Source organism: Guillardia theta, assembly GCF_000315625.1.
Source record: "Guillardia theta CCMP2712 unplaced genomic scaffold GUITHscaffold_60, whole genome shotgun sequence".
Taxonomy (NCBI): domain Eukaryota; class Cryptophyceae; order Pyrenomonadales; family Geminigeraceae; genus Guillardia; species Guillardia theta.
The window spans coordinates 269,219-284,646 of NW_005434614.1; the positions used below are offsets into that span (position 1 = coordinate 269,219).

General features: G+C 54.6%; 5 protein-coding genes across 5 annotated transcripts; 3 read left to right on the forward strand and 2 right to left on the reverse strand.

The window, feature by feature from the left end:
- Window positions 1-367: 367 nt before the first annotated feature.
- Window positions 368-1,884, forward strand: GUITHDRAFT_142067 (hypothetical protein; the record flags this gene model as incomplete). Its single annotated transcript, XM_005828296.1, has 6 exons — window positions 368-754; window positions 802-910; window positions 959-1,068; window positions 1,119-1,200; window positions 1,249-1,772; window positions 1,876-1,884. The coding sequence occupies 6 exons, from the start codon at window positions 368-370 to the stop codon at window positions 1,882-1,884; spliced, it is 1,221 nt and encodes a 406-aa protein (XP_005828353.1).
- Window positions 1,885-5,552: 3,668 nt separating this feature from the next.
- Window positions 5,553-7,085, forward strand: GUITHDRAFT_142068 (hypothetical protein; the record flags this gene model as incomplete). Its single annotated transcript, XM_005828297.1, has 1 exon — window positions 5,553-7,085. The coding sequence occupies one exon, from the start codon at window positions 5,553-5,555 to the stop codon at window positions 7,083-7,085; it is 1,533 nt and encodes a 510-aa protein (XP_005828354.1).
- Window positions 7,086-7,143: 58 nt separating this feature from the next.
- Window positions 7,144-7,438, reverse strand: GUITHDRAFT_153854 (hypothetical protein; the record flags this gene model as incomplete). Its single annotated transcript, XM_005828298.1, has 1 exon — window positions 7,144-7,438. A coding segment is annotated over exon 1 (190 nt), but the record flags the coding sequence as incomplete, so codon positions are not given.
- A 1,200-nt stretch (window positions 7,439-8,638) lies between these two features.
- Window positions 8,639-9,019, reverse strand: GUITHDRAFT_74769 (hypothetical protein; the record flags this gene model as incomplete). Its single annotated transcript, XM_005828299.1, has 3 exons — window positions 8,639-8,702; window positions 8,752-8,874; window positions 8,928-9,019. 3 exons carry the CDS (start codon window positions 9,017-9,019, stop codon window positions 8,639-8,641), a joined length of 279 nt encoding a protein of 92 aa, XP_005828356.1.
- Window positions 9,020-11,702: 2,683 nt separating this feature from the next.
- GUITHDRAFT_112591 (hypothetical protein) lies at window positions 11,703-15,152 on the forward strand (the record flags this gene model as incomplete). Its single annotated transcript, XM_005828300.1, has 3 exons — window positions 11,703-11,763; window positions 11,804-14,235; window positions 14,346-15,152. The coding sequence occupies 3 exons, from the start codon at window positions 11,703-11,705 to the stop codon at window positions 15,150-15,152; spliced, it is 3,300 nt and encodes a 1,099-aa protein (XP_005828357.1).
- Window positions 15,153-15,428: the final 276 nt, after the last annotated feature.

Consider the following 15,428-nt stretch of genomic DNA (forward strand, 5'->3'; position numbering starts at 1 on the left):
ATGGGATGGGATGGGATGGGATGGGATGGGATGGGATGGGATGGGATGGGAGAGCAGGGGTCATTCTCCTGTACACGTGTGGATCAATGCAGTTACTTGACGGGAGGAGGAGAGATGACGTAGATGGAGCGAGGATGGGACGAAGGTGGTTGCATGTACAATAGTCTTGAGCAGGAGTGAAGATTTTATCAAGAAAGGATTTTGGACATTGAAGCTGAGGACCAGATTCATTTCTAGATCTACAGGAAGAACCTGATAATTAGCTCAGGGATATGTGAAATAGTATTACAAACGAAGTTCTGCATAGCGGACTAAAATGGCAGAGTCCCATAGCTATTGCCTTAATCTCACCTCTTATCCCTTCAGGATGTCGAGGACAGCGAGAGACTATCGCAAACCAGCGGACTCGTCTCGGTCAGCCTCAAAACTTTTCGATGGGTTTCAATCTCCATCTTGGGACCCTGCTGTCTCTTCGCTTGATGTTTCCGGCGAGCACTCAGGGTCTTCCAGCAAGATGTACGTCTCTGTGCTTGGTCTTTTCTCCTCCCGATCGACCTTTCACCTCAGGCTTGCGTTGCTGTACGAGGAGCGGGAGGAGAAGCGGCGGCTGCTGCACTTGATGAGGTCAGCAGGAAGTGAAGGCGGTAGCCTGCAAAGATCCGACTCGTCTCGCACCCAACGACATCCCTTGTGGTCCAAGACCCCCCGGTCGAGCGCTCTCGAAGATCCTCCCTCGACCCCGCAAGACTCAGTGGTAGCCTACGAATTTTGACGCAGTCGTGCTGATGGATCTGTCCACAGAGGAATGGCGACGCTGAGGGCGGAGGCTTCGGCTTCCCCAATCGAATCCTCTCTCTCTTTTCCACCTCCAAGAATTCGGACAGCATCAACCGCCAAGACCCATCGACCGGTATGATGACCTTGATGTTTCCCTCTGTACCGTGAAGGCTGTATCTAGGTACCAACATGGAGGACCTGGGCAAGAAGTACTTCAAGTTCAGGAACAAGAGTGACCATGCCGACGACGAGCTTGAAGCAGCTTTGAGCCAAGTAGAAGTGCTTCAGCAGGTGGACGCGCTGATCTCGAATGATTTTTTGGTCGCTCATCTTTGAAGCAGGTCCAGGCGAAACTTGAGAAAGCGCTAGAAGAGGAGCGACGCCAGTCGTTGAGGAAAGACTATCAAATCAACGACCTGAAACGTGAGCCTTGCTCGGCAAGCCCCTCACCGCTGACAAGCTTCCCTCTAGGTGAGAGGAAGCTGCTAGTGGACAAATGCGTCAGCCTGGGATCAGGAGCAGCAGACTCTCGCTCTGGCGACAGTCTTCTGACGCCTGCGAAGACCAACGTGAATGATCCTGGCATGTTGCACTCGCAGCAAGTCCAACGAGATAACCAAAACAAATCAATAGCCGACAATTTTGAATTGAGAAGACCGAATAAGGATCAGCTTGATCTTGAGGCAGCGTTGAAGCATATTCAGGACTTAGAAGCAGCTCTGAGTCAAGAAAGGAAGGAGAAGGATCATGCCATTGAGAGACAGATTCAACTTCAGAAGATTGTCTCGCAAAATGTCTCCCTGATCAAAGAAGATACAATCAAGGCTAAACAAGGAGCAAGAGAGCAAAGCAATGCCAGCCCCAAACAAACCTCAACTCCCAGCTTTTCACTACATTCCGCCCTTACCCAAGAGAAATATTTACATGAAGAGCTAGGGAAAGCTAAAGAAGAAATGAAAAAACTCAATGAGGAGTTGCAGAAAAAAGAACTAATGGTTTCTGAGCAACGCAAGGAAATTGAGCGATTGAAGGCCGACATGAAAAATCTCGATACTGATTCCAAGAATTCAATGGAAAAAACTTTGCTGTATCATACAGAAGAATTGAAAAAACTTCAAGACGAAACGACAAACAGCAAGAGGCAAAGAAATGAAGAAAACGAGCGACATCAACAAGAGGTGAAGGCTCTACAAGCGCAGCTGGAGGCGGCAAGGAAGGAGGCAGGCCAGGCAGAGAAGAGCAAGGATGAGAAGACAGCCGAGCTGGAGAAGGCTGTAGCGGCGGCACAATCGAGTGCGAAGGAGGCGGAAGCGACGAAGAACGCGATTGCGCTGGATCTTGAGGAGGCGATGACAGCGCTCAAGTCTCTACACCTGGCGATCTGCCGTCAGGGACCAGCTCCGGCAGTGGGAGGGATCGGAGTAGCGCTGGGGACGGAGACGATGAAGCTGCAAGGGAAGTCAAGGAAGGTGGTGAAGATCAACCAGATGGCGACGACGGGACCCGCAGCTCAGAGCGGGGCGGTGAAGGTAGGAGACGTGATCCTGGAGCTAGACGGGCGAGACGTGACATCGCTGGACGTGAAGTCGGTGAAGGAGCTGACCAAGGGAGTGACGGGATCGCCGCTGCGGCTCAAGGTGCTTCGAGGAGGGGCAGCGCACGACGTGGTGATCCGGAGGTCAGACCTGGTGTCTGGGTCACTGCCAGCAAGCAGCGATGCTGGGAGCTCAGTCGGGGGCTCGAGCGGGGCTATGCCTCAAGGGGGAGCAGGGAGAGAGCCAAGCGCGTCAGAGAGGGGCAAGGAGGGATGCGAGGCGGCGGCGGTGCTGTACGAGGAGCTGGAGAAGCTCCGCGCGGGAGTAGAAGCGTCGGCGAAGGAGCTGAGCGACGCGCGGGAGGAGCTGAGCAAGGCTCGGGAGCAGGGAGCAGCAGGAGAAGGGAAAGCAGCGAGCCTGGAGCGGGAGGCAGAGGCAGCGAAGGCAGAGCTGGAGAAGGCAGCAGGGAGGGCGCGGAGCCTTGAGGAGGAGGTGAAGGCTCTACAAGCGCAGCTGGAGGCGGCAAGGAAGGAGGCAGGCCAGGCAGAGAAGAGCAAGGATGAGAAGACAGCCGAGCTGGAGAAGGCTGTAGCGGCGGCACAATCGAGTGCGAAGGAGGCGGAAGCGACGAAGAACGCGATTGCGCTGGATCTTGAGGAGGCGATGACAGCGCTCAAGTCTCTACACCTGGCGATCTGCCGTCAGGGACCAGCTCCGGCAGTGGGAGGGATCGGAGTAGCGCTGGGGACGGAGACGATGAAGCTGCAAGGGAAGTCAAGGAAGGTGGTGAAGATCAACCAGATGGCGACGACGGGACCCGCAGCTCAGAGCGGGGCGGTGAAGGTAGGAGACGTGATCCTGGAGCTAGACGGGCGAGACGTGACATCGCTGGACGTGAAGTCGGTGAAGGAGCTGACCAAGGGAGTGACGGGATCGCCGCTGCGGCTCAAGGTGCTTCGAGGAGGGGCAGCGCACGACGTGGTGATCCGGAGGTCAGACCTGGTGTCTGGGTCACTGCCAGCAAGCAGCGACGCTGGGAGCTCAGTCGGGGGCTCGAGCGGGGCTATGCCTCAAGGGGGAGCAGGGAGAGAGCCAAGCGCGTCAGAGAGGGGCAAGGAGGGATGCGAGGCGGCGGCGGTGCTGTACGAGGAGCTGGAGAAGCTCCGCGCGGGAGTAGAAGCGTCGGCGAAGGAGCTGAGCGACGCGCGGGAGGAGCTGAGCAAGGCTCGGGAGCAGGGAGCAGCAGGAGAAGGGAAAGCAGCGAGCCTGGAGCGGGAGGCAGAGGCAGCGAAGGCAGAGCTGGAGAAGGCAGCAGGGAGGGCGCGGAGCCTTGAGGAGGAGGTGAAGGCTCTACAAGCGCAGCTGGAGGCGGCAAGGAAGGAGGCAGGCCAGGCAGAGAAGAGCAAGGATGAGAAGACAGCCGAGCTGGAGAAGGCTGTAGCGGCGGCACAATCGAGTGCGAAGGAGGCGGAAGCGACGAAGAACGCGATTGCGCTGGATCTTGAGGAGGCGATGACAGCGCTCAAGTCTCTACACCTGGCGATCTGCCGTCAGGGACCAGCTCCGGCAGTGGGAGGGATCGGAGTAGCGCTGGGGACGGAGACGATGAAGCTGCAAGGGAAGTCAAGGAAGGTGGTGAAGATCAACCAGATGGCGACGACGGGACCCGCAGCTCAGAGCGGGGCGGTGAAGGTAGGAGACGTGATCCTGGAGCTAGACGGGCGAGACGTGACATCGCTGGACGTGAAGTCGGTGAAGGAGCTGACCAAGGGAGTGACGGGATCGCCGCTGCGGCTCAAGGTGCTTCGAGGAGGGGCAGCGCACGACGTGGTGATCCGGAGGTCAGACCTGGTGTCTGGGTCACTGCCAGCAAGCAGCGATGCTGGGAGCTCAGTCGGGGGCTCGAGCGGGGCTATGCCTCAAGGGGGAGCAGGGAGAGAGCCAAGCGCGTCAGAGAGGGGCAAGGAGGGATGCGAGGCGGCGGCGGTGCTGTACGAGGAGCTGGAGAAGCTCCGCGCGGGAGTAGAAGCGTCGGCGAAGGAGCTGAGCGACGCGCGGGAGGAGCTGAGCAAGGCTCGGGAGCAGGGAGCAGCAGGAGAAGGGAAAGCAGCGAGCCTGGAGCGGGAGGCAGAGGCAGCGAAGGCAGAGCTGGAGAAGGCAGCAGGGAGGGCGCGGAGCCTTGAGGAGGAGGTGAAGGCTCTACAAGCGCAGCTGGAGGCGGCAAGGAAGGAGGCAGGCCAGGCAGAGAAGAGCAAGGATGAGAAGACAGCCGAGCTGGAGAAGGCTGTAGCGGCGGCACAATTGAGTGCGAAGGAGGCGGAAGCGACGAAGAACGCGATTGCGCTGGATCTTGAGGAGGCGATGACAGCGCTCAAGTCTCTACACCTGGCGATCTGCCGTCAGGGACCAGCTCCGGCAGTGGGAGGGATCGGAGTAGCGCTGGGGACGGAGACGATGAAGCTGCAAGGGAAGTCAAGGAAGGTGGTGAAGATCAACCAGATGGCGACGACGGGACCCGCAGCTCAGAGCGGGGCGGTGAAGGTAGGAGACGTGATCCTGGAGCTAGACGGGCGAGACGTGACATCGCTGGACGTGAAGTCGGTGAAGGAGCTGACCAAGGGAGTGACGGGATCGCCGCTGCGGCTCAAGGTGCTTCGAGGAGGGGCAGCGCACGACGTGGTGATCCGGAGGTCAGACCTGGTGTCTGGGTCACTGCCAGCAAGCAGCGACGCTGGGAGCTCAGTCGGGGGCTCGAGCGGGGCTATGCCTCAAGGGGGAGCAGGGAGAGAGCCAAGCGCGTCAGAGAGGGGCAAGGAGGGATGCGAGGCGGCGGCGGTGCTGTACGAGGAGCTGGAGAAGCTCCGCGCGGGAGTAGAAGCGTCGGCGAAGGAGCTGAGCGACGCGCGGGAGGAGCTGAGCAAGGCTCGGGAGCAGGGAGCAGCAGGAGAAGGGAAAGCAGCGAGCCTGGAGCGGGAGGCAGAGGCAGCGAAGGCAGAGCTGGAGAAGGCAGCAGGGAGGGCGCGGAGCCTTGAGGAGGAGGTGAAGGCTCTACAAGCGCAGCTGGAGGCGGCAAGGAAGGAGGCAGGCCAGGCAGAGAAGAGCAAGGATGAGAAGACAGCCGAGCTGGAGAAGGCTGTTGTTCGTGTACAGAAAGAAATGAGCTCTTGCTTTTCGATGTCTATCTCTCAGCTTAAGTCTTCTTTCCAGTCGATCGTCTCATCCTTGTTCTCGAAGGCACTCATGTTGGAACAGGAAGTAGATCTGATTGCCAGGCAGTACCATGAGGAGAGAAGCTGCTTTTCGACAGGACAGAAGAATTTGGAAGATGCGAATGCAAGATGTGAAGAGTTGACAGCGAGGTGTGAGAGACTGGAGGACTTGCTGCGGGTTTCCGATGCAGCGAAGCGAGAGCTTGAGGCTCAGGTCAATGCCAAGGAGGAGAAAGTGGAGGCGTTGGCTAAGGAGATAGAGAATGCCAAGTCGTTGGCCAAGAAACTTGCATCCTCGCACAAAGAGGGCAACCAAGCAGTTCGGCAACTGGAAAGTGACAAGGCGGGGGCTGAAGAGAAGTTGAACAAGCTCCAAGCAGAGTACGAGGAGTTACAGAAAGAAGCGAGTTCAAGGCAGGCAGGATTGGAGGCCGAGGTTGAGAGTCTTGGAGGGAAGCTGTCGAGGCTTGAGGCGCACTGCGAGGAGACGGAGCAGCAGCTTCGCGAGTCTCATGACAAGTTTTCGCGGGTCTCTCTTGACCTGGGCGAAACCATGAAAGCGCTGACTAGTCTGCACGCGACGATCGCCGAGGCGGAGGAGAGAGCTCTGGGAGGCATCGGAGTTGCGATCTCTCAAGGTCAAGAGGAGGAGCCGGTCAAGATCTGTCAAATTGCTCCTGGGAGTCCAGCGGCAGAGAGCGAGCGGGTGAAAGCAGGAGATGTCATTCTCAGCTTGGACGGGATCCAAGTCGCTCAGCTCGGGGTCCGCAGGATTCGGCAGATGATCAAGGGCCCAGTCGGTTCACCGCTCACGATCAAGTGCAGGGCTGGGGACCGTGACGAGGAGTACCAAGTGACTTTACAGCGTTATATCCCCACCGGCGACACTTCAGGCCAGCAGGCGGTGGAGCTGATGAGCAAGTCTGGGTGCGAGACGGTCAAGAAGCTAGTCAAGGAGATGGAGGCTCTGCGTGAGCTCGCCTTGCAGGATGACACAGCTGCTGGTGCGAGGCACGGGCTGCTCGCGTTGACGGCTGAGCAGGAGAGTCTGAAGCACAAGATCCAACTCTGCCTGCAGTTGTTGGAGGGCACGAAGACTTGGCTGCACGCGTCGCACCCCAAGGACAGTGAGATAGCGCGACGAGCTGCCTTGGAGAACAGCGAGCTTCTCCGCATCCTCCAGGACGTCAGCTCAGAAGCAGCTGAGGGCGACGAGGCGAGGTCGGTCGTGTCGGACACCAGCTTGACCTCTGCCGCTACCAACACCTCAGCTGGCCGCATGTGCGGTGTTGGTATGCGAGTGACGAACTCGACGCCCCATCGCGTCGTCTCCTTCCTGCCCCACGGGCCCGTCGGTCGCTCTGGCCAGGTGAAGGTTGGAGACTTCCTGGTCGCCATCGATGGCGAGTCTATAGTGAACAAGAGCATCAAAGAAGTTCGGAGGATGATGACGGGAGTCGAGGGCTCCGAAGTTGAGATCAAGTTCGCGTCTACTAAGAATGGTGAGCAGTCGACATACTCGGTCACAATAGTACGCGAACAGCCGGTTGCTACCGGTAAGTGAGGAGGTAAGAGAGTGCGGGAGCACTCTGCGGAGTCGAGCTTGACAGGCTACTTGAAGTAAATTGTTGATAAACTACATGCAGAGAAAGCTGTTGATAAACTACATGCAGAGAAAGCTGTTGATAAAACTACATGCAGAGAAAGCTTCAAGCTACTGAGCTCTCCTCCTCCTCCACGCCATCCGCCTCGCTGCTGATCCGCACCAGACCTTCAGTCTGCATCAACGTGAACTGACTGGACGAGGAGGACCAGAGGTCAAGCCACTCCTCCTGCCCCTCCTCTCTCTGCGTCTCCTTCTCCGTCGCGTTCTGCACCTCCTTGACGCCTCTGATTCCCATCATCGAGATCCTTGCCGGCTTCCACGGGCCCCAGCGGCTCTGCAGGTGAGAGTTGAGCTTGTGCGTGCACCTGTTGCTGCACCGTCCGTCCTCGTCCAGAAGAGCCTCGACCCAGCTGATGTCAACCCCACGAGGAGACTTCCCGCCTGTCCCTTCAGCCATCGGCGCGTGAGGCGAAGAGACCTTGCTCACGTCTTGCAGCACTGCAGTTCTCAGCTTGTCCATGTCCTCACTCCTCACGGCCCTGCTGGAGTTTTCCTCCACCTGCTCCTTGTGGATCAAGCTGGACAACGTGGAAGCCCCAGAGATCTTTGGTAGGAGCGAGCCTCCAGGGCCTCGGGCGGACGAATTCAGAGCAGCCTCTATGTTGGAAGCTGCGTCATTCAGTCCAGCGCTGCTCCATCCCCACTTCCCCCGCCTCTGCTCCACCCACGGTGACTTGCATCGCTCCTTCCAATAAAGGAAATCCCCACTGATGGCCGGAGGCTCCGGCATGTCCGACTTTCGTCGATCAGCTTCAGGCGTCAAGCCATCACGAGCAGCCGCGGCAGCTGACTCGGGACCCTCGTTGGAGTCCAACGACCTCGACCAGATCCCCGTCTTCGTCCATAGCGCCCAATCCACCTGCTGAGCTCCCTCGACCTGCTGCTTGTAAGTTGCGAGCTTTCGGGATCACGTGACGGGCTCACCTCAGGCGCGGGGTGGTTAGCAGGGAGTGCGAGGGAGTCGGAGGAGTGGAGAAGGTCCTGGCGTTACCAAGCGCGTCAACTTCTGCCACCTCAATCGCCTCCAGGAGACCTCCGAGTGCGACAATGCGTGAACCGTTGAAGTCGACGAGGAGCAGCTGAAGGCGGTGGAGTCAACCTGCAAGCGCAAGTTCATCCCTGCCAACCGTCGCGTTCCTCGTCTACCGTGCCCGATGATCCTGGGCTGCCGCACTCGACGAGCTTGTCATGAACTTCTTCTTCAGGGAAATGGCAGAGAATATACTCCACCACCCTCGGATCGAAGGAGAGAAATTGATCCATAGCCTTCCGCTGCATTGCTCGCATCTTCCGCCGGGAACATTTCAGAGTTGACCTGTCAGCCTCTTTCAGTGCTGTGAAGTTTCACAAGCAGGTCCCTACCCATCTATAACTTCTCCCGTGGGTTTTCTCAGTTGATCTTCAGAGTGCCTGCCCTTCACTTCAGCATCAAACAAAACCAATAAATTTCCCTACGCGAAGAAGCAGATCATGCGGTTACATGCCTTCCCTTTGCTGCAAAGGGTTGTTCGATACCTGCAAGATGGTGAGACAAGGCAGCCTGACAGCTTCGAGGGGACGCAACCTCTGGGGATGCAAGCCTCGCTCCCACACGCCATGAGCAAACAGGCATTTCTCTCCTCTGGAGCATCTCATGTTCTTCTCGTACTCTGCGCAAGGATTGGCAGAATGAGTTGCCGGGTTTCTCCTGACAGGAAGGGATATTCAGTGAAGACCTTCAAAAGTGAGCGACTTCCTGACCTCTTGGCGATTTCTCCTTCGTGAGTGTATCGGCATTGCGTCCAATCATGAGGTGATGGATCCGGACACATCCGCAGTTTGAAGACATACATGACTTCGACATCTTCCATCTTCTCTTTGCTAAAGATCGAGTTGGCTGCAAACCTGATCTGAGAAACAACCTCGGGGTCCAAAGAATCGAACAATCGGGAATTCTTTACTTCTGTGTTCACTTGCGAACTCAGAGGTTCCATGTCATCATCAGGAATGGGCTGCAACTCGCAGTTTTCGTAATCTATCTCTTCAAAGATGCTTTGGAGCGCACATTGTTCCAAGCATTCCTCAAACTTCTCGGTAACCCTCGAAGAATTTTCCCCCGATGATTGAAGCTGGTTTGTTTTCGCACTGGATGGTGAACGCCATGTTGTCTTGGGTGGCGTTACCCAGGAATGCGGAAGGAGGACACTCAACTGTCCCGGATCTAACATGGAGCCGAACATTGTATCAACTTTGATCTCCAGTCAAAAACGAGGCCAAACTGCTGATGAGTTGTTGAAGCAACAAAGCGCCTACCAATTATCCTTTATAATCTGTGCGTGTTGAATTACAATGTCCTGAGCACGACCCAACTCCTGGCAGGAAACCATCTTTCTGATCATCATCTCGGAGAAGAGGCTTGGGATCACAAGCCTCCCTGAATCCAAAAGTCAGTGGTGGATTGCGGTACTTAAACGAACCGTGACAGCCCTGAGGAAAGCTATGTTGCAAACTTAACTCGATCTTGTCTACTTCGATATAGTCTTCCTTCACTGTTTCAATCAACCGCCGACCAAGTGTGTTGCTCATACTCATTTGCACATTCTGTCTGCCCTCTATTCCAACGACGGTTCTAAGTTATCCACTAAAGAGACCATGCAAGACCCTCGTCTCCCAGATCTCGTCTTGACTTGCTCTTTACAATCGATGTTAGCAATTCCTTCCCGATCCGATGTAACATGTTCTAGTTTTACAGCACATTCTTGAATCGTTTTTCGGTCTCTTCTCTTGTCCTGAATGGTTTCCTTGTGCTTTTGCAGTGTTTCGCTCCTAATCTTGTCTTTTCCTTACATCTTGTTGTTTTCGCTTGGTAAAGCTATTCTGCTCTCGCTATGTTCTCTACAGAACGTGATCTTCTCTGCCCCCCTACATCTCTGCTCTTGTACCCCCTTTCGCTCCCTTCCATTCCATTGGCTGCTTGTTTCGCCATGATTTAGATTCAGTTTCATTCATAGCTCCTGCGCTACTACCCCTACGGACAGACCCTTCCAACCCACCCCTATTTCCAACTCTCGACTACCCTGACCACTTCCACCCCTCGTTTCTAGGGTCCTTACTAGTGGATTTGACTACCCTCTACTACCTACAACACTACCGGTACCTACAACTTTACCCCCACCCCACCCTCCATCTGTTTCTTTCTTTTCCTTTTTTTGCCCCACCTGTTGCTCTCGGACATTTTATAACCAGTGGCTCACGTTCGCAACCCTCAATTCCATCAAGTACCCCACCCCCTTCTTTCCTGCCTTTTGGCACTCTCTAGACCCCCTTCACAAACCATCCTTGACCACCCACCCCTCCTGAAAACTTAAAATATCAAAATGACCCTTTATATCATTAAAATTATTTAAAAAGTCCAAATAGTACAAATAGATTCTACCAGTCACTGATTCAAAATGTACAAAAATCAAATCATAAAATTGTAATTTGTAGATCAGAATGGACCCATAGCTAAAAAGAGCGGCTATAAAACATAGTTTACCGTACAGTGCTATATTGTACTGTACTACTGTACATCCTCCAGTACTGTCCTATGTACAAGTGAGATCGCGGCGAACAACCTTTGAGTAGTTTTAGTCTTTCTTAAAAAGTAATTTTAGTCTTTCTTAAAAGTCTTTCTTAAAAAGGATCCGATGATCCGATGAGGCGGGCCTGTTCTTCGAGTTCAGTGACGCGACCGGGACCGGGAGACTGACGGCCCGGCCCGTCACTGAGAGTCATAAAAATCGCCCAACCGGAAACTTCCGAAACAGTCCAGTTCCTATGACCTCCCTAGGAGCCCCCTAGACCGTACTAGGACCTGAAAAGGACAGTACGGAGGCAATTTTAGGACTACCCTACCCCCACTATGACCAGACATTGGACCCCCTTTCGGGGAGGCATATCCTCAAATTGTACCCTACCCGTGGTTCCTGGTTTCAACCACCCGTGTGTCATGCCTATGCTGACTTGATGCGTGTGGTAGGGGTCGGAGGGAGATGGGAAGAGGGGGAGGGAGAGAGGGGCATGCAAATATGTATGTATGTATGTATGTATGTATGTATGTATGTACATGTACGATCTATGTATGTAATGTATGTATGCATGTATGTATGCGTGCATGTGGGATCTATGTAGAGAACGTGTGGAAGATGGATGGGTGGTAATGGACGGGGGACGAAAGGGAGGGGATGGAAGTGAAAGAAAGGAGCGGAAAGGAGGGATCTGTGGTGAAGGAAGTAAAGCATGAAAGCACCATGTTTGTTTATCAGACAGATCTTTTATTATTGTCTCTGATCTTTTGGTATTGAAATCGTTTTTTTGTTGTCTATGATTCTTTGGTATTGAAATCGTTTTTTGTTATTGAAATCGTTTTTTTGTTGTCGCTGACCTGGTTCATGCAGATGCATATCGTCTGCTGGTTTCAACTTGAGGAACATCTGAGTGCATTACGATGCCACACTGATATGGAAGCCGAGAAGATTCTCTCTGATAGAACAGATGAATTTTTGTTTGCTCGAGTCTCCTCCAAGGTACCATGATACGACGGAAATCAAGAGGTGTGCGCTGGTGGATAGCCGCGCTTGTGTGGAGATGTCTAGGCTTGCAGCTATCCCTTGTGTTCACAGCACAGGTTTCAGCTTCACTCGTGCAGGTCCCACACCCTTCCAAGTGCCTGCCTGCTGCGTTCAACCTCTCGCGCTGGCCGAAATCCTCTCAGAGACGAAGTCTGACGTACCCCAACGGTTCTGCCGTCAGCGTCAGCCTGCCCTTCGAGTCATGGTCGTCAGCCCGAGTCTTGGCGCAGATCGCCTTCATCCTCCTGGACGAGGTCATGGACTACCGCACAGTCGTGTGGGATGGCGCTGGTCTCAACTCTGCTCAACCTGTGAACTATGCAGCCGGTTGCAAGGACCCTGACAGCACAACCTGCACTGTCTCCAACATCCAAGATCCCTTCCTTCACATCACCCTTGAGACCTGGTCGTTCGGAATTCGTCGAGTCTTCACCTTGCCACGGGACGTGCAGCCTACGCTGATCTCTGTGCTTGACTACAGCACGATCGACTCGTTGTTCATCTGGAACAGCGTCCTGCAGGCTGGAAAGCAAGATGGAATTGATTTGAACTACTACCAGCTCTACGACGCGAAATACTTTGTGCAGAGCAAATACTTTGACTCCTGGCAGCAACTGCTCAGTCTCATTCCGCCAGGAACAATCGAGACATGCAGCGAGCTGGATGCAGGAACTTACGCCAACACAAGAGAAGTGGAGACATACGTCAACGTCACTGGCAACAACGACACTGCCTGTTTGGACGACAAAGTTTGGTTTTCTCCAGCCTGCCTCATGCTAAATGACACATCGCTGTGCATCCCATTGGTAGCGCAGTACAGCGTCTACTTGTACATGCAGTTGACCTACTGGCTGGACTTTCCTGTAGCCATGGTGAAGATGAGGGATGGGAAGCAGAAGTTTGATGATGCGTATTACAAGGTCGTCAAGTCAGGCAAGTTCTTGTTCGGTTGGTATCAGCCCGATGACAATCTGCTGGGGATCAAGGACGACTTCCCTGTCTCCCTCATGCTTCCTCCCTACAATGCTCTGGAACAGCTGCACGGAGTGTATAAGACTGGCAACGAGTTCATCAAGCCGAGGAACTACGTGTGGAGGAAGCTGCCATCTGTTGACCCTCACGTGACTTTCTTGGCGACCAGCTTGAACCTGTACGATGAGGACATGAACTCGCTAATGGCTGAGAGCGGCAAGATGAAGAATGTCACTTCCGACGTCTACCTCTCCTCCTGGCACGTGGCCTGCAACTGGGTCAAACAATCGCCTGCGGTGTGGGAGCAGTGGATCCCAGCCATCTGTGCGCCAGGACAGACAGCAGACCCCACGCTGTCGAACTGTGTGGCTTGTCCAGCTGGGTTCTACTGCGAAGGAGGCATCCAGCTAGCACAAGCCTGTCCCAAGGGCGCTTTCTGCCCTGCTAACTCCTCTGCTCCTCAGACTTGCCCGAGCGGTTTGCAGACGACGAGAGACAAGATGACTAAGGAGAGTGATTGTAGCGACTGCACAGGCGACAACTACCTCATCAACGGCAAGTGTATGTCGCTGTCAGTCTTGGTGATATCAATCTTCCTTCCTCTTGCTGTCTTTCTACTGTCGTCAGCCAAAATCATGAGGGTGCTTCAAGAATATTATCTCCCACAGGACGAGAAGCTGTTGATGTCAACGATGGAAGAATTGAGGAGCCAGTTGCTGATCAACAAGAAGTACGGCTTCTACCTCAGCAACGAGAGCGTCGAGATTTGGGTGGACAAGCAATCTATCACTTGCATTCAGTCGGATGCGATGGAGGCGGCATGCCGGCTGGCTCTCTTTCAAGAGGATTTCGATCTTTTCTTCTTTGACAACTTTTGCGCCACCTTGTGTCAGGTCGAGCGATACAACTCACAAGAGGAGGAGGGAGAGATCTCCCTGCAGCAGGAGAAGCTGCGGGAATGGCTCATGTCCATGGCTCTTGTGCTCCTTGACAGAAACAGTCCGGATCAGAGGATACAAACCGAGGATAGAGGAGGCCCAGGATCGACCGCGGCAGGAGCCTTGTACTTCGCGCAGGATGTGACGGAGACTGCCACGGTGGCGTCAGTCTCGGACGAAGAGCCCGGGGCCCGTCGGTTCCGATTCTTCCTGGACAAGTTCATCAGGGCCAAGGTCTGGATGGAGGACCAGGAGTTGTTCGAGAGGCTGAGAGAAGCTTGCCGGGAAAACGTGGAGGCGATGAGAGCTGACTGCGAAGCGAGGTTCTCTCAGCTCATCAACTCTCCCAGCGGCTCTCGCCTCGAGCAGTTGAGCTGGGACAAGGAGGACAAGCAGATTTTCTCTTCTCCCAACCCCAGCAGCGAGAGAGGAAGGACCCTTTCCTCTTCGTCGATGGAGTTGAACATGTGGGACAAGTACTCCAGTGGTTTCATGGAAGGAGGAAACAAGAAGACTCTCCATCTGCTGCGACAGGATTCTTACCAGGTGTCACCGGCCTTCCTCGTCCTCCTCATTTCTCTCCCGCCCAAATCTTCGCCTTGCTCTCGTCCTCTCCCCTCGCTTTCTCTTCCTGTGGTATTGATCATCTTGTCTAGGTCAGAGCCATCGAGGTGGACGAAGCGAGCAGGATGGAGTCGAGGATCTCCTTCAACAAGCTGGCAGAGAGCGGCGAAGTCTCGTGTGTGAGGGAGGACGTATTCATTTCACAGCTCCAGCAGCTCGCCAGCAGGTTAAACTCTGCCTTCCACAAGGCCATCCTCGACATCATTCTCAAGCACTGCCGCACTCAGATCAGCTCTGGGGTCACTTCCTCTGCTCTCCTGCAGCGCAGGTCCTCTCAGATCTTCTCTTGCCAGATGCTCCACCGGCAGGGAGAGATTGCCGCCGTCTTCCCCAGCTGCAAGACTGTGAAAAGTATGACAGAGAAGCTCAAAGACTTCGGTCCTCCTCACCCAGCAGCAGTCTGGCCCTTGACCGCCAACGTGCTCGACCCCGTAAGGATGTGCATCATCTGCCAAGACGCAGCAGACATGCTGGAAGTGGTCTCGTGGCTGGAGGAACACCAGCGGCAGCACTCGGACCTCAAGATCTGTGAGATCGTCAACGGGTTCGGCAAGGAGGAGGGAGGCGCTCGATGGCGCGGGCTGAAGGTGCTGGTGCTGTTCGAGGACAGGGGAGGGGGGGGAGGGGGAGGGGGGGAAGGGGGAGGAGGAGGAGGAGTAGGATGCCCAGGTCGAGGAGGGGGAGGAGGGGGGGGAGGAGGCCGCATCATCGGGGAGGTTCAGCTGCAGGATAAAGAGCTCTTCGCTCTCAACTCGAGGATGTGCCGACTTGCGACGATGATTCGGTCGCCGACTATGGAGGAATACTTGAAGACCCTTGAAGCCGTCGAAGAGCAGTAGCCGGGTCATGTCTGTTTGTAAATAATGAGAGGAAGAGAATCTGGTGTTAGTTTTTAAGTTTCAGGGTTCTTTTGTTGGTGAAGATTGCTATGACTCTTTTGCTCCTAGTTATAACATGATCATCGCATCATGATGATCATGATGATCATCATGTCATGATGATCATCATGAACTTAACTTTCATCATCATCATCGTCATGTTGATGATGATGATGATGATGATGATGATGATGATGTTGATGATGTTGATGATGATGTTGATGTTGATGATGTTGA